The sequence below is a fragment of the Nestor notabilis genome, unplaced genomic scaffold (assembly GCF_000696875.1).
Source record: "Nestor notabilis isolate BGI_N333 unplaced genomic scaffold, ASM69687v1 scaffold927, whole genome shotgun sequence".
NCBI lineage: Eukaryota > Metazoa > Chordata > Aves > Psittaciformes > Psittacidae > Nestor > Nestor notabilis.
Window position 1 is genome coordinate 30709 of NW_009935901.1, and position 18463 is coordinate 49171.

Sequence of the window (18463 nt, forward strand, 5' to 3'; positions counted from 1 at the left end):
AAATGTGGATTATATTCTGCTCTGCCCAATGCACTTGCTGACTGACCTCTCAGCACAGCCATAGCATATTCTGACTGTCCCCCACAGTCACACATCCCCACCAGACATCTACTGCAGAGCCTTGTCAAAATTGTTTCGCTGCTGAGGTCAGAAGAAAGATGAGAAAAGGGAAGCAGGAGGTGTTGACACAGACATGACCCAGCTTCAGTGTGCGCTTGAACCCAGAACCCTCCCATGTGCTGGGCTGCACCCCAGAGCACATGCAGCAGGTCAAGGAAGAGGATTCTTTCCATCTGCTGTGCTCTGGGGAGACCTTCCCTGCAGTCCTGATCCAGCTCTGGGACAACAGCACAACAGGGACATGGAGCTGTTGGAGTGAGTCCAGAGGAGGCAACAGAGCTGCTGTGAGGGCTGGAGCAGCTCTGCTCTGGAGCCGGGCTGAGAGATCTGGGCTGGGTCAGCCTGGACAAGAGAAGGCTCCTGAACGGGAGACCTTATTGTGGCCTTTTAAAAGAAGCCTATAAGAAAGATCGGGAGAGACTTTTCAGCAGGTCCTGTTGTGACAGGACAAGGGGTGATGGCTTGTAACTAAAAGAGGGGAGATTCAGGCTGGACATGAGGAAAAAATTCTTTACGAGGGTGGTAAAATCCTGACACAGGTTGCCCAGAGGGGTGGTGGATGCACCATTCCTGGACATATTCAAGGCCAGGCTGGATGTGTTCTGGGCAACCTGACCTAGTTGAAGATGTCCCTGCTCATTGCAGGAGAGTTGGACTAGATAAGCTTTGAGGGTCCCTTCCAACCCAAACTATTCTATGATCCTATTCTATGACTTCACGCCACAGAAAGCTCACTCCAGTGCTCAAAGCAACATGATGCTCTTTCACTTCCTTGTGGAAGTTTCAAAAATTCATTTCCAGATGTTACTGTCCATAAGACATTTTAAAGATAAAGGAAACACCAGCCTGAAAACAAACAGAACCAACTTCTCTCAAAGGTCAGATACACACCAATGGTGGGAATGCTTCTGCACCTCAAATACCCCAGTCACAGACACAGGTTAGGGTGTGGCACATGCTGAGCTGACTTGTGCCGTCAAGTGCCCACAAGTGCATCGCTGCTTGCTGCGATCCTACTCACCTACACGGCTGATCCTGGTGAGCATACCCAGGCCACGGAGCCCTGGATGCAGAGACCAACCCATGTGACTCAAAAAGCAAACTGGAAATGAACATTTAAAGTAAAAAATGAAGGCTTGATAGGAGGAAAGCTTGAGCAACACGCTGCAGCAACCAGTGTTCATACAACTGGTTGTGCACAGCCACATTCAGTATTCAGTTAGCACCTCTGTCACAAGGAACTTCCAAAGAATCCTACAGGAAAGCTGCTGGGATACAGATTAGGCTAAAATAACATAAGTTATGCTTTAAAACCCCACTAGCCACACCTACAAAGAACACAGAAAGTCCTAGAAAGATGACAGAAAACTTCCTATTCAAAAATGCTGAAAACAATATGGAAAAGTTATCCTGTGCTTGGTGATCATCTTTGTTGTATTGAGATCTCATTTTCCTTAGGATATTTTAAGAAAAGATGATAAGAACATGTCTGATTTTTCTTAGCCAGCATTATGACTGGTTAAAACATTGACTTATGAAATTTTTTCTCAGCATGGAGATAATACATGGAGATAATCCTACCCAAAGGTCTGACTTGCAGGTCTGGAGGCCAACTTTTCCAGCACAAACAGGACAATGATACCAGAAGTCAATCTCCAGCCATGTCCAGGCAGAGTGTAAGCATGTATCAGGGACTGTGTAAGGCCCATATGGGACTTCATTATTACTATTTCACACAGCAGGAAGCAGGACAGATGGAGAAAGGCATTTTTTAGTGATTACTAATGAGCACATATTACTCTTAGTGAAAAATATCTAAATAAAAAGATATGAAGAAGTGTTAGCCATCTCCAGAGCATTACTCTGTTGCTCCCAGGCAGTCAGAAGAAGCCTTGGGTATATGACTACAGAACATGACAGCCCCTCAGACTCACTTTCATGCCTCTTTTTTTTTTTGTAACCATCAAGGCTAACATGCCTCAGTTTCTGGAGCTCCTGACATTTTCTGAGACATTATCAAAACTAATAAGCTCCCTTTGTTCATTTTCATTTTGACAAGAGATAACTGGAAAGCTCAGTAAGTCACTCCTGAGATTTAAAACCATATTCCAATAATTTTGAGCTAATAGTGAGACCTGTTAAACTGTGCTGCAGACTCCCAGAGGAAGCCACATCACACCGCAGAATTAAATAAAACAATATGAGTCCTACATCTGGCAGTGTTGTTTCACCAGCCGTGGGATGTGGGAAAGCTTGGGTGGTGGATGGAGAGAGATCTGAAACAGAAAATTAGAGAAGAAAGAAGCAAATCTGATCTTTTTCCCCCCTACTTATGTTTATTCATGAGCTTCACTTAGCTTGATATACTAGGATTTACTGAGCCATCACTAAATTATTCTGCAGCTGTACTTATGCGTCTTCCTCCTCCAACTATCACAAAGCTTTCTGGAAAGCTGCAGATGTAAGGAGCTGTTGGTTACCCCTGTTGTGCAGTTGCAAAGCCTGGTACTAAGAATAGCACAGGGATGCAGGAAAAAGATGCTGGCTCCTGATACAAAGCTTTCTAGGGGGAGCTGGGGTCTTCCCCGCCCTCAAGCCAGCAGCTGGTGCTGACTGAACTCTGCTCTTTCTTCAAGCAGGACAGGTATCTTTTTTTCTGGAAAATTCCCAGTTTTGTCAAGGGTGATGTGAATTTCAGCCTAAGAAACCGCAGATCAAGTCAACTTCAAATCACAATGGCTGTCCTTGCTGGAAGCTGTGGCCCTTTACCCTAAGCCTTGGTCCATAGCACCGCAAATCTGCAGCAGAAATGAAGGGGTGATTTTCACACGCACATTGGCTTTGCATGCTGCATCCCCAGAAGAGGGCACAACCCTTACACTGTAGAAGAAGCAGCCAGTCTCTAAGCCTTCCCCCTCCACCTGGCTGCAAAACCAAGCTAACAGCATCAAAACTCCCTTTTGGAAGGTGAAATCAACTCAAAATGCAAGGGAGAACCTGAGGTGCATCACCTAAATGCACTTCAGGAAGGAGAGTAACACAAGAAAACAAAACAAAAAAATCATCCTCTAGAGATATCTCTTTTCTAAATTCACCAAGCATCCTGCAGAGAATTATGACCTTGTAACTCTGTGTTTTGTCAGCATTATTTCATACTATATCGATACTTAACTCAAGGAATAAGACTTAAAGAACAGCCATCAAAACTCATGTATCACAAGACACTGGCATTTGCCAGCAAGTTACTCCTTAATCACATGGCAAAGTCTTTTGCTTGGCTTGTCACAGCTGGTTTGATACTGCATTCCTAGTCCAAACAGTAAATTTAATTACCAGATTAAAGATATTTTTTGTTTAATTCAATGCATTATTTTCTTGCTGGCATGTAACAATTAATAAACAATCTTTAAATAACATTTCAGTTGCACACATGCACATATATTATGAATATAAAATAATTACAGTATTTCACAGTGTGTGTATATATTTACAAACACGTACACGAGGAAAACCAACAGCAGCAGGCAAGAAGCCTTGCACTGTGATGGTGATGCTGCCCATCTGAGATGTAAAGAAGCTTTCACTGCAGACTACTGAGGAGATAGGGGATCTCAATGGCTGCATTAGATGTTGTCTTAATAGATCATAGAATCATAGAGTGGTTTGGATTGGAAGGGACATTAAAGCTTATCCAGTTCCAACCCCCTGCCATGGCCAGGGACACCTTCCACTAGAGCAGGTTGCTCCAAGCCCCTGTGTCCAACCTGGCCTTAAACACTGCCAGGGATGGGGCAGCCACAGCTTCTCTGGGCACCATGTACCAGTGTCCCACCACCCTCATGTATCCACCACTCCCATAATTTTACAAGTACAGATGTGGATAATACAAGATACTGTATTAGCAGTAGGTGCTAACAGCAAGATGTTAATTGGAGCCTTCATCTCTAAGATGTTGCCTGCAGATGCCCACTTTAAGTTCTTGCACACAAGATAAAAGACAGAGGTCTCCTTTAGCAGTACAGACCCTGCAGTCCTGCTGGATCCCCTAAACTCGATGCCATTGATTTACTTCTGTACAAGTCCAAGACAACCTGCACCACAGCCTTCTATGCCCAGATAGTCCCATCCAGCATAGGCAGTCCAAGGCAAGGCTGTGCTCCCTGGCTCTCATGGAGGTGGGACAGGCTGATGGGTTCCTCCTCCTGAATCTGCAACAGCTGCCAGGGACTGCAGACTCAGAAAGAAGCAAACAAGATAACATCCTCCCCATTTACCACATACCTGCATGCAGTTTTCGTCATGTCACTGCCTGATTTGACCCAGCAGCTATTTCATGAGTTTTAACTGCCACGTTTCCAAGGGAATAAGCAATTGACATACACAAATCGGGATATACTTGGTGATTCCAACAGAACCACCCGATTGGCACAAACAAAGTGTGAGTGCTACAGTTTATTAGTTGCTCATGCTCACCATATACTTTGAAGAACAAAAATCCATTATACTAACTTTACTGTCATGATGGCTGAGGGGGGAGAAAAGGAAAAAAATCCAAACATCCCCAAACACCAACTAAAAACCCCAAGAAACAAAGAGTGGAATATTTTGCAGTTTTGCTCAAAGCATCTTCTGTTTTCTTTTTCAGAAAAAAACTAACCCACCCTATCATCACTATTTCTAAAAATAACTGTCTTGATAAATAGATAATGAAAGGAATCTGTCATTAATCTTAGGTAGATGCAGCAAATACACAACAGCCTGGACTACATTAGTCTGGATTCAAAGAAAATCTCTTCTAGTGTCAGTTTCCTGATGAGTAATTTGATCTATCTACCCTCAAAACAACTTTTTTGCACTCATGAAATAATCACACCACTTTTTGTCTCAAAAAGAAATCACTGTTGGAAGAGATTCCATCATACACATCCTCACAGGATGCAAGGCTGTGACCCTGCAAGATGCACTATCCAATTTGCCCTCTGAAGATCATGAAGGCCCGCTTGAAAACGACATGATCTAGCAGCTAGAAGCTGCTCGACCCAAACGAGACACAGAAAAGCTCACCTACAAAAGCAGTTAAATTTTAATTCCTTACCTCTGGCTGTGATGTATTCTCTTATATGAAACCTTTTAAATCAAGACTGGGAACCTTTCTAAATGGTACTATTTAGGTGAGGAGCAAGTTATGGCCTGCATCAAGCAGAAAATCATGATGACTGTCATGATCATTTGATGTAAACCCCAAGCAGTGTATGAAAGTGATGCAACAGATCTCAGAGCACTTAACAGCAATGAACCAAACTACCTTACCTTGTTTATATCCAAATACTCTAACTTTGGGACTTCTACTGTCTCTTGCTCCTCGCTGCTTCCTTCATCAATGTCACTGTCTTCCTCCTGTGTGGAGTCTCTCTTCTGCTCCGCAGAGGAAGGTTTGATGCTCTTTTTGTCAGATTCCATCTCCCCTGGGTTCCCAGCCATGCTAGGCTTTTTCTGCTCTGCACCTTCTTCGCTGGGGAAGGTTTCCCCTGCCACACTACAAGAAGGACTGTCAATGCCACTGTCTCTGTTGGGAATTTTACCATTACCATTCAATTCTGCAGTTGAGTCTTTATTGCCAAGCTCTGCAGAGGTCTCTTTGCTCACTGTCACAGCAGTACAGTCTTCACAGCTTTTGTTATCACTTATACTTAGCTCTTTAATTTTCATGATGTCTGTGTTGGACAGATCTGCACTGCACGGGGCGTCTGGCTCGTTCTCATCTGGTTCACTTTTCTCATTTGAAGAACTGCTGGAAGCCACCATGTCACAGTCACATAAGCTTGGCTGTTTGGGTGAGTCCAGGCCAGGGTCCATCTTAAGAGATAAATTGAGCTGGTTTCTTTGAAGAATATGTACAGGTTGCCTGCAGGCAAAGAGAAAGCACCACAGCCATTCGTAATAACATCCAGAGGTTTCAAGAGTGCCCCAAAACAAGGAGTGCCTTATTATCATTTGACTCAAGGTGTATTTCTTGCACCCCTCTGACAATCCTAGGAGGCAAGTGTGTGCACACTGCCATAATGACATTCACCCAACAATTCCCAGTAAAAACACACCACCCCCAGCCGTAAGTTTTACTGAAATGGTACCACTAGAACCCTGGGCCTTTAATACTCCCAACACTGCCCTGAAAAACAGTTTGGTTTGATTTGCTTTTTGGAGAGTTTTCATGTATTTGTAAACAAGCTAGGTCTGCAGCAAAATATACATATTTTACCATTTAGTGCCCCTTATATATAAAGTTTCAGAGGCAATGCTGTTCTACAGGACACTGTTCCACAATACATTGTGATTTAACTCTCCCTTGCCTACAAGAAGCAAGCTAACAACATCTGTGTTTACTGAATCTTAGGCAGAATCTTAGGCAGAAAACTCAATTACTTTATATCACAGTAATCAAGTTCCTACGATCAAAATCCAATCTTGACACCAAGGCAACGTACTGAAAGCAGACTCTTGGGCTCTTGTTTCTCATAGAACACTTACCAAATTCATCAGGTCTTAAGCTCCTTAAGAACAACTGCGTGATACAAACTGAAAGTTGCTGTAATATATGCTTTTATAAAAACAAACAAACAAACAAACAAGCAAAAGCAACTCATTGTGTAGTCAGTCAGGTTTTGCACTTCCAGTAGGAAACATCTTGAGAGGAGTTCCTACATGATAATTACAATTAATGTTTTCTATGGTTAAGTTCTAAGTTAAAAATGCAGAAAAGAGAGATTAGAGCAGTTCTCCAAAACCATATTTACCTAATACTTTCAAATCTCTCAATGAGCGTGTTGACTCCTGCTGATATGGGTATTTCTTCTTCTCCAGGTGCTACGCTCCTTGATGACTTGGGATCAGCTGGCAAAGGCCGAGAAGGTGCAGGAGGAATTCTTTCCTGCCCAGGTTTGAGATGGACAGGCTTAGGAGGTACTAATAAAAGACAGGGGGAAAAATGGGAAGATAAATCTCCATCTTCTTTATCTTAAACTGGGAACAAAATCCAAGCACTCAGTGCAGATCGGGGGTATCCATTCTTTCCCCACCCTTTATAAATGGCACAAAGCCAGCCCCGAAGTATTTCTCAGGCCAAAGCAAGCTGCCGTACACTAAAGAGAAACAGCAGGCTTCTATTTTGTGTTTCTCGTGCTGTATCCTGATAATGACCCAACAGCTCACAGAACTTTACCGCTTCCTTGTTATGAAACAGGATGCACAGCTCACCCCTTCGGTTTTGCAAATGTGCTCACCACCAGAATCCCCTCTCAGACTTTTTAGAACTCAGGCATCTGTTGAACCTCTTATACTGGAAAACAATAACGAAAACCAACCCAAAACAAACCACCAAAACCCATCCCACCATGGATTTCAGTGCCTTGTGTTTGCTTGCTCACAAGCACTACAGGCAGAACATAACAGTTTCTCTTCCTTTCATTCTCCCTCCCCCATCTTCTGTGGTGCTGTCTTCACTTCCTCTTTTGGTTCTACATTCAGCTCTGTATGATATAAATAAAGTACGGGGTGTATGAACATATACATTCTGCTTAAGGATTCAGCAGATTTAATACAGTATTTTAAAAAAATGTCATTTTAAAAAATTTATTCAGACCTTGCACTGCTTGCAGGGTACATGGGTTTGAAAATACACAAGCAGTAACCCCAGCAACAGGTTCACATGCTGCTGTAGCTTCACACACTGAAAGCAGCCTCACATGGGGAGACCTGACACTACAAGGCAGGAAAACCAACTGCATGACTACTCCCAAAGCACACGCTACTTGGGTAGGCAAAGCCAAGGATCCACTCCAGTCCAGACTATCCACAGAGTTAATACATTAAAGGAGGAAACTCTAAATATGTGGTTTTTTTCAAGAACAATTTATTTCAGGCATTTCCAATTTTTAAATGGTCCAGACAGCACATCAGCATAATGTGATTAATATTGTAATGGAGTTTTAATTAGCAACGGCTCTGAACATAATTTCAGGGTTACTTTCTGTAGGAGGATAAATGGAGGCATATACACCCAAAAAGCCAATTGCTGTTGTCCCTACCCTGCAGAAGGCTCTGCATCTGTTCTGAGCTCCATCATCAGCCCAGATGTCCTCCCTGCTCCAGTGGATCAGGAGCTGCCATGGACAGTCATTGTCTGAGGTCCATGATGAAGGACTGTTCAAAGAGTTTTTAAGCTCCAAGTAAAGCTCTGCTTTAAACTACCTATATTACTGGATTTATTTCAGTACCAAATGGGACACTTCCTCTAAAACGACTTATTAGAGCAGTCTCCAAAACCATCCAGAATTCCTGTCTTAAAATAAAGGTGTTAATAGTTCAATTTTGAAACCACTACCACAAAACCTGTCTTACACAAGAATAACAGGTGAGCAGGAAAAGGAAATAATCTTGAATATGAATGGGATGGTGGAGCCCTATGTTTGGGTCACTTGGTGTTCACTCACACACCGCATGATCAGTGAGAGCCTAGTCATATCTCCTTGTAAAAACAAAACCAAACCTAAAAAAAGTACCCATGCAGCCATCTTGCTCATCTAGCCAGCAAAGGTAAGCTCTAGGCTCTTTACAGAAGGGGCATAATGCAGCAGGCAGACAGGACAGAACCTGCCCCACATCCCCTGTCATGCCCTTCATAGTTTCAGACTGGTCCACAACTCTCGGAAGTTCACTGCCAAAGCATTTACACTAATGGCAATGGGTGTCACTGGTGTCCAAGAAAACATTTTATGGCTTTCCTGTTAGTGAACTCCACCTGAGTCTCCCAAGACAGCACACCGCAGTGGACAAAAAGTAAGGAAGGAAATGCTTCTGTTCATTCATTCTGAATGTTTATTGAAGGAAATAATTTTGAGCACTGAGGCAAAGCCTATCAAGCATGATTACGAAGCAAAATTCAGCCACACAGTGTTGGCGCAAAAAGCCTATATTCAGAATTTACACATCATAACACACACTTTTAAACTCAAAACCGTTTTAGACTGCTACAAAAGAAAAAAAAAAAAAAGTAGGTGCTTTTAGTGGGGATTTAGGACCCAGAGTGGGAGCCCAGGGAGCCCTCCTGCCCATGGTCTGAAGCCACCTTCCACACATCAGCCCATGCAGGAAACAAAGCTGCTATTTTCTTGCTTGCAGGTCCCAGCCACAAAGCAGCACAACCTTGGATGTAGCTTCCAGTGCCTGTTCTGCACACAGACAAGTAAACTGGTGGAGAAAGGAAGCAAGCCAGCTAAATGGAAGAGATATTAGTATTATGTAGCACACTTCAGGTTGTGCCTGGAGGCTGAAGCCATGCGCTGGGATGGTATTTCCCCAGTCCTCCTTCATCCCTGGAGACATTCAAGGCAAGGCTGGATGTGTTTCTGAGCAACCTGATCTAGTTGAAGATATCCCTGCCTATGGCAAAGGGTTGGAGTAGATGAGCTTTGAAGGATCCTTCCAACCAAAACCATTCCATCATTTTATGATAGCAGCCTACAGCTATTTGGAGGAGACAGAAACCAAGACACAAAATCTTTGTTGCAGAAGAAGCAAGTAAAACAATGAGAAGAAGAGGGACAGATTTAATAAGAAAGAAAGACAAGGTTAAATACGTGGGAGAATATATAACCTGGGGCTGTAAAACAGCAGGGAATTAGGTCCCTTTCCTCACTCCCAAACCAGCATCTTGACCTTTGCATTACTTCACCCCACTGGCCACGAATTTCTCTCCCAAGTGCTATCTCTACAGTAATGCACATTTATCAGCAACTCGATGGAGGCATTCCCATTAATCATCCCAGTGATGGTGGGTCTGGTATGACTCACTGGGAAAGCTGGGAGGACCTAATAGAGAAATTCAAGTGGTGCCTCACTTGAATATTTACTTGCTTCAGTTACGGTCCCTTGACAAGAAAAGGCCTTAAAAAAAAACACATAATGAAGCAGAAGGGTTATTCCCTCGCACGTGAATACACTCGTAAGAAGAATAAAAGACCCAATGGCACAACCTTGGATGGGGTTTAAGAGCTGCTCCTAGAGTCCCAGGTGGTGATGCCAGCACAGAAACAGGCCCTAATGAGGCATCCATATAGCTCTAGGGAGAAAGCTCTGGGACGAAAGGTTCTTGCATAAAAATACCAACAAAAAAACAGAGGAAAGATTTACGGCAATCCCAGGCACAGCTACAGGTTGGGCAGAGAAGAGATTCAGAGCAGCCCTGTGGAGAAGAACTTGGGAGTGTTGGTCGATGAGAAGCTTAACATGAGCTGGCTTCAGTGTGCGCTTGCAGCCCAGAAACCAACTGTATCCTGGGCTGTATCAAAAGAAGCATGACCAGCAGGTCAAAGGAGGTGATCCTGCCCCTCTGCTCTGCTCTTGTGAGACCTCACTTGGAGTATTGTGTACAGTTCTGGTGTCCTCAACATAAAAAAGACATGGAGCTGTTGGAGCAAGTCCAGAGGAGGCCACAAGGATGATAAGAGAGCTGGAGCACCTCCCTTATGAAGAGAGGCTGAGAAAGCTGGGCCTGTTCAGCCTGGAGAAGACTGTGTGGAGACCTCATAGCAGCCTTCCAGTGTCTGAAGGGGGCCTATAAGGATGCTGGGGAAGGACTTTTCATCAGGGACTGTAGCGACAGGACAAGGCGTAATGGGTTTAAACTGAAATAGGGGAAGTTCAGGTTAGATATAAGGAAGAAGTTCTTTACTTGTGAGGGTGGTGAGGGACTGGCACAGGTTGCCCAAAGAAGTATTAAATGCTCCATCCCTGGCAGTGTTCAAGGCCAGGTTGGATAGAGCCTTGGGCGACATGGTCTAGAGTGAGGCACCCCTGCCCATGGCAGGGGGATTGGAACAAGATGATCTTAAGGTCCTTTCCTCATAGAACCCTAACTATTCTATGATTCTGTTGCTGCAAGGCAATGTACCACACTGTCACAACTACATACCTATGGACATGGACACCAAGAAGATGTAAGGATGATTTACAGGAAAAATGTCAACTTCAATACAGTTAATTCAACAAAAGCCAATTTTTTTTATTATTATTTTGACAATTCCATTTTCCTGGAGAGGCATTAAGTGTTTTAAGTATTCTCATTTCTTTACTGGGTATAGAACTCATGCAGTAACAGGAGATCAACAAACTCTACAGGCAAGAAAAGCCATTTCAAAGTTACAAAGTCAATAAAAGTGAGTAGAAAAAAAATTGTACCACCTTCCCTTCCTTGCAAAGTATCATATGTCCTGTTCTCTCCTGTCTGTCAGATGTAAGCTAATTGCAGATACTTTTAAAAAGTAGTTTTATAATAAAGAGGTGAAGTGAAAGAATAAAATTATTATTTAGAATTGATGACAAAGAAGTGTCTTTCAGGCAGATGACTGGCACATTCATGACCAAGACTTGTAATGCTGATTTGCCACTTTGGATAACCTGGCTCAGTGTCAGACACCAGTATGTGGTGTGATTTTCTAGTACTGGGTACTACACAACAGGATCTCATGGGAATTTTCACTGGGAATCCTATTTCTTCTTCCGCTACTTTTACAGCAGTGACCAAAATATCTTCTCTCTTTTTCTCACGTGACAATGACCAACTATCACACGGACATGCTTCTTATATAAAATTTGGTTTATGAACTTAAGACTTTTTTTCAGCATCACCCTCCTTTGTTCCAAACACCTCAAACTATATGCTTTCTGCATTTGCAATTCCCTTAAGGCAATCACCCATTTTATACAGTATTGGCATGGGAGGCGCTTGACCAACTGACCTGACAAAGTACAACCACATGTCATTTCACTGATGGAGAAACATGAAAAGAATTTATCCTTTTTCAAGAAATTTACTGCAGTCTTTTTCTAGCATTCACAAGTCATAGGGAAGAAAAGCTGGGGAGAACAGAAGACCTGCCTGCAGACCAGATGGGATATCTTCCTGGCTTCTCTTCTACGATGCTTTGGGATTGCCACCTCTTTGACTATGATTCTGGCAGGTCTGTACAATCACCACAGCACAGATGCTACCCTTGCACGTGACTGATTTAGCTTCTAGTTCTTATTTTTTAAATGCATGTGTTCCATTTAGATATTCCCTGCTGCTCTGCACAGTTCTGACATTGACAAAACGGAACATGACAAATGGAAAACAGAACAGTTTTTAACAATAAGCTATTCTTACCTAAATACTTAAAAATTATTAAAGAATGGAAACAATATTGCTAAATAAACTTACACTTTAAAGTTGCATGAGGTGTAACAACAATACAGGAAATACAAATTGACCAGCTAAGTAATATGTTATTCCTGAATCATTTTCTTCTTGAAGACTTCCCTAACAGGTTATCTAACACTGGAAAAAATTAAGGTAATAACAGTACCAGCTGCACTTGAACCTTCAAACGCAAAAATAATTATTTTGCTGTGACCTAAAATTAAACCAAATCATTTAAAAAATACTACACTTCAAGTGTGATAGAACCTTGTACAGTTGCTAGAAGGACAAAGCCACTTGCCTTGGGGTTTCTGCAGAGGATGCATTTTGGCCAGTGGAGTTTTGGTTTTGGGCTTCCTTCCAGTTTGATGGATACATTGCGTCGGGCTGATGTGCTGCAGTTCCCCACATGCTTCCAACACCGGATTTGAGTCAATGTGACATTTGATTTGAAAACGAGAACAAGGGCAACCTGAAGGAGGGAGGGGAAAAAAGTATTTATTTCGTTCTATTAATCCTCCAGAAAATTTGTGCTACTTTTAGAAGCATATCACTCATCTAAGTTCCTGAGGAAAGGGAGGGGAGTAGGAGGAGGGTGAGCCATTCACTCACAAGTTATTACAACCAATATATCCAGCCTTAATGATCATCTAGCTGATGATAATCAAATTGGCTGACTGGTAAGACAGATGGAGTTTTGGAAATCAAATCTCCAATTAATTAATTACTTCTTTACTATGGACACCCAAAATAAAAGAGTAAATATAGAAGATAAAAACCATTTCAAAAGGATTTCTCCGAACAGAAATAAAAGTGCCTCAGCAGAGAACATCATGTTATTTAGGAACATACAACTAAGTCATGGTGAATTAGAAACATGTCCTGCATGGGGAGAATGGTACAATCACCATTCCTTCAGGATATATAATCATTCAAGCTGCATTTTACTGCTATTGATTATTTCTTCTTTCAAAAGGCTCTGGTCTGAAAGATGCCATTAAGATATGATGCAGTGAGAAAACAGAGAAAGAAGTGATTAATATATTTGTTTGTCTTTTAATTTAACATTCTTGATTCATTTCTGTGGGGACTGTGGAAATAAACCTATATATCCACTTTCATATAGTGGATACTGCATTTTGTTATTTGCTTTGGGTTTTTTTGGATTTGTGGCAAGCCTACAGCTTTACTAGTATGTCATAAAGAAGGTAAAAAAAGAGCTTAAAAAGGACTGTGGTTTAAAACTGCTGCAATGGAACACAAAAATAAACATGCTTCCAGCAGTATTGAGAAGTGGAAAACATATCAAACATAGAAATCTGAATGCTAATCCTTAAAAAAGTAGCAAACATTCTTTCCATATTCCCATTTTAAAGCGGACTAGCTGAAATAACCTGCATCCTGTAGAAAGGATTCATCTAAATGTGAAACATCAACCTTTGCCTTCCTGTGATGTGTTCAAGAACATGGCATTAGCTTCAGAAATGCAACCTACTCTTGGCGAGATTGATATTAAGATCATAAAACTGAACTGACAAGCACCTCCATCCGTATCAGCTAAATTATCCTGAGTTTATACTAATAGTATTAAATAAGGATGTGACCTTCTGAATAAAACCTTTGAGCCATCAAGCCAGCCTGGGGAGATTAGCTGAGGGCTCAAAACACAGAAACTTCCACAGAGATACACATTTTTATTTTTTTAACATTACAGTCAATTTTGCTGACAAAAATCAAGTCAGTTGGCACAAATGTATTTACTGATCTCTGCTACCCAAATATACAACCCTGGAATTCCTTGGTATGGCTGACAGTTGCTGCTGTTGAAGCTTCGTTAGCATTTCTAGCACAAAATCTGCTTTTCAGCAGATTTGACACCAGCTATTAAACTTCCAGCTGAAACCAGGAATTTGTAAGTACTAGGTTTTATTCAAATATAATCTCACTTAACAGGGAGAGGCAGTGAAAATAAAAGTAGATTATTAGGGCAGATTAATAGATTATTGCAAACACATCAGCACAGAAAGAGTTTACACAGATGCCTCAGCTCTGGGTACCAACGTATCCCTCTGACATCATCAGCAAGAGCAGTGCTGCAGCAGGATGATTTTTTAGGGGAAGGACCAAAACTTTCTCCTTATTAACAGTAGCTCAACACAGCAAGAAATTGAAATTGAGCACAAGGGAAAAGCTCTAATTCAAGAAAATGAAAAGGGTGGAAAACAGAACTCAGTGTTTCAGCAGGTATTCACCAGTGCCTGTGTCTGGAAGACAATCCAGCAATGCTGTATTTTCCTAAAAATTACTTCAATGATCCAGTTCTTCAGTGGTCTAATCTCTGTATCTCTAACAGCTATAGGACAGATCAAAAGATACCTCTAACCATGCTATGTCATTTGACCACAGAAGCATTGTCTCTGTCGTCAAGTACCACAACCCAGGGGTATCTTCAGCTGGGCATCCTAAGCTGAGCCCAGCTACTCTTATGCTGACTGGTACTGGTTACCCTTAACATTTCCTGTTCCTCTTCAACCAATGCCACAAAAAAGGACTATCTTGTTGGTACCATTTTGTAAAGTATCAAAAGGAATTAAAGTCCAATTCTTTTCTCTTTCCTACTGAGATTCACTGTTGGGAAAGCAGGTCCAACCATCTTTCTTTCTTAGTGATAAAAATAAGAGCTTGTGCTCGCTTGCTTGCTTTCAAGTGCATGGCACAACCAGACACCTGCTTTATCTCTAAGCTAAAAGCTTGTACAACCTGCTTACACTACTGAAAAGTAGAGCACTTTGATGCATATTTTATGAATTCAATAGAAGTTTTTGTCTTCTATTGCATAAACTTATCAAACAATCAAGGCACGAGACCCTACAAAAGTATGTACTCAACAAATGCATCCATCTTGCCCAAAACAAGCTCTGAACTTGGTGCCAAATGTTCAAGGACTTGTGGTCAGAGGCATCTGCAGAATACTTAGCAAAGCCTTATGCTACTTCCCATTAAACAAGGCCTGATACTAATAAAAAAAAACAAAACAAAAACAAAACCCAAATAAAAAAACAAAAACGAGGAAAAAAAAAAAAACAAAACAAAAAACCAAAACAAAAACCAACCAAGCAAAAAACTCCCCCACAAAACAAAACATCTAAACACATGGTATTTTGTATCATCTTGTATCATCTTGCACACTGCATATATAGGTTACTGCTGATAATACATCACTGCTCACCTACTGCCCACACCCAACCTGCACATTTATAGATGCCAAGACTACATGTGCACAGAGAAGAAAATAAAACTGGTAAGTAGTTGGAAAGAAGAGGAACTTGGAAAGCCACAAGTGCCTTAAACACCAAATGTAGTGTTGGCTCTAAATCAAGACAAATATGCATGGGTGAAACCACAGAAGTGGCTTTCATTCTTTTTTATTTAATTGAAGCCAAGATAGTTCTCTCTATTCATCTCTCATGTGGCCCCAAGGGGTGCTTTTTGCACACAAGACATGTTTTTTCAAGTGCTATAAAATTACTTGTGAGAACAAGATTTACTGGATTATTTCACATAGAATTCTCTGAAAGTAAAACCCACTGTCTGCTGGGCACGGTCCAGGGTGATCCTGGGAATGGAGAAGGAGAGGGAAAACATAAACAAGATCCAGGCATAGCCCACAGAGCCACCCTCAAATGTCTGTGGTTCTCCCAGACGCTTCCAGAGGTGGAAGGAGGTGATGGAACCCTCATCACATGCCTTCCTGCACCCACCAACCCTGCAGGATTCAAGGCAGAAACCACCTTCTCTTTGCTGTCCGGTCCAGCGTTGGATTATGCGAACCTTCCCTAGACCAGATTAGCCGTAACTGCCATGGAAGCACTTGGGATGTGCACTGTGTCATGGTTTAAGACCAGCCGTCAACTTGGAACCACCCAGCCGCTCGCTCACTCTCCCTGCCGCGGAGGGATGGGGAGGAGAATCAGAGGAATGTAACTCCCACAGGTTGGGATAACAGCACTCCAGTAAGTAAGGTATAATACAAACCACTACTGCTACCAATAATAATGATAAGAGAAATAACAAGGGGAGAGGACACAACCGCTCACCACCCACGGACCGATACCAAGCCCGACCCGAGCAGCGATCTGGGCCTTCCGGGTAACTCCCCCCAGTTTATATACTGGGCATGACGTGCTGTGGTATGGAATACCCCTTTGGCCAGTTTGGGTCAGGTGTCCTGTCTGCTTCCTCCCGGCTTCCCCTCCTCCCTGGCAGAGCATGAGACTGAGAAAGTCCTTGCTCAGAGTAAACATTACTGAGCAACAACTAAAAACATCGGTGTTACCAGCGTTGTTCCCAGACTGAAAGTCAAAACCACAGCACTGCACCAGCTACTACGAAGGAGAAAAAATGACTGCTGTAGCTGAACCCAGGACACAGTGGTATGTGCAAATTGATAAAAAGTGGTTATTTCTGTCCAAACCTTATAAAAAGCTACTGCTAATAAACTGTTATTCCCAGAGACCCTGGCTGATGGTAACTTCACATCCGATCCCTGGTTATCTGTGACAGCTCCAGACAGAAAGTCACCACCTGTCCAGACATGGACGTGCCAGCACCTCCCAAGTGCATACAACTGGCAGAGCTTTTAACAGCCTGAGCAAGCACTTCCAAATGACTTACGCTTTCCTGTGAAACTCACCTTTGCTAAGCACAGTCCTTGTGTCTCTAACGTATTTTAGCATATGTACTTCATGGCTTGTTTGTAATTCTATTCACATGAACAACCCTGCTTACAATTTCTCTGTTCAAAATCAATCCAAGCAGAAAATGGAAAAGATAGTGCTTTCCAGAGATATTTTTTTGCACTCTATTAATAAAATAATACGTATTTAAGGCTCCTAGTAAGGTAAAACTTAATCAAAACTTTTGAAAATGCCTAAGAGAAGGTACAATTTATATTTGCAATACAATGCAAAAATAACTTCGGTCCTTCCAACAGAATTCAGCACCACTAGGGAACTCTTTCATGGCACAGAGAAATTTCTCAAGTATCTCCCCTTATCCACACTAACCTGTTTGCACCCAGAAAAAAGCCTATAGTTTTGAAAAATTGCTCTCAGACACTGTTGCAAATTTGAAGGCCGAGATCTGAAGAGGGGCTTTGAATAAGGGCCTGTTGGGACAGGACAAGGGGAATGGCTTTAACCTGACAGAGGGAAGATTGAGATGAGCTCTGGGGCAGAAGTTCTTCCCTGCGAGGGTGCTGAGGTGCTGGCACAGGGTGCCCAGAGAAGCTGTGGCTGCCCCATCCCTGGCAGTGTTCAGGGCCAGGTTGGACACAGGGGCTTGGAGCAACCTGCTCTAGTGGAAGGTGTCCCTGCCCGTGGCAGGGGGTTGGAACTGGATGAGCTTTAAGGTCCCTTCCAGCCGAAACCACTCTCTGAGTCCATGAAATATTTTTCTATTGGACTAAAAGAAAGCATAAGGATTTTGGGTGCTACACCAAGTCTAACAGTAAAGAGACCAGTAGAACCCAAGATGCTGAATGTCAGTTCTCAGGCTTATTTCCCCATGCAGAAGCCAGATTCAAATCTTGTGCATGGCACCTTGTCCCCAGTTAGCAGTGTTCCAAAATAACCCAGTTTAGAGTAAAAAATACCTTGAAGGCCTATGACAGGCAGCAGCAAGAACCTGAAATGTTAAGACAACACTGGTTTGGCACATTCTGCGTTCCCTGCTCTGATAGAAGGACTTTTCACCCAGCCCTCTTTTAGAGGAAGAGTTTTGCGGTATTCTGCTGGCAAAGGAAGTAAGCCCACACCTCATCCGGCCAGCCTGCCTCCTTCCCCTCCATGAGGCACAGAGAATGTGCAAGGAGCAAGGAGTAACAGGGAGGATAAATACTGGACCAACAGAAAAAGGCTCTGCAGACTAGACACACATTGATAAACAACACCTACTTGGGAAGTTTGCTTTCATGGAGAACTAACACCACTGGGAGATTTCTCCATCCATCTAGAACGATGGAGGGAAGGTTTAGATTGGACAAGGTGATCAGGCATTGGAACAGGCTGCCCACAGAGATTGTCAACGTCCCTGGAAGAGGTTACAAAC

At 42.5% G+C, this 18463-nt stretch overlaps 1 protein-coding gene across 1 annotated transcript in view; it reads right to left on the bottom strand.

The window, feature by feature from the left end:
* Positions 1 to 12821, bottom strand: part of FGD3 (FYVE, RhoGEF and PH domain containing 3) — a gene marked incomplete at its 3' end in the record, with an annotated part of 42483 nt that extends 29662 nt beyond the window's left edge. Inside the window, exons 1-3 of the mRNA XM_010018044.1 lie at positions 12657 to 12821; positions 6915 to 7083; positions 5431 to 6025 (exon numbers count right to left, since the gene is read on the bottom strand). Coding sequence (XP_010016346.1) covers positions 5431 to 6025; positions 6915 to 7083; positions 12657 to 12681 — 789 coding nt within the window. The remainder of the gene's footprint in view (positions 1 to 5430; positions 6026 to 6914; positions 7084 to 12656) is intronic.
* Between the last annotated feature and the right edge of the window lie 5642 nt (positions 12822 to 18463).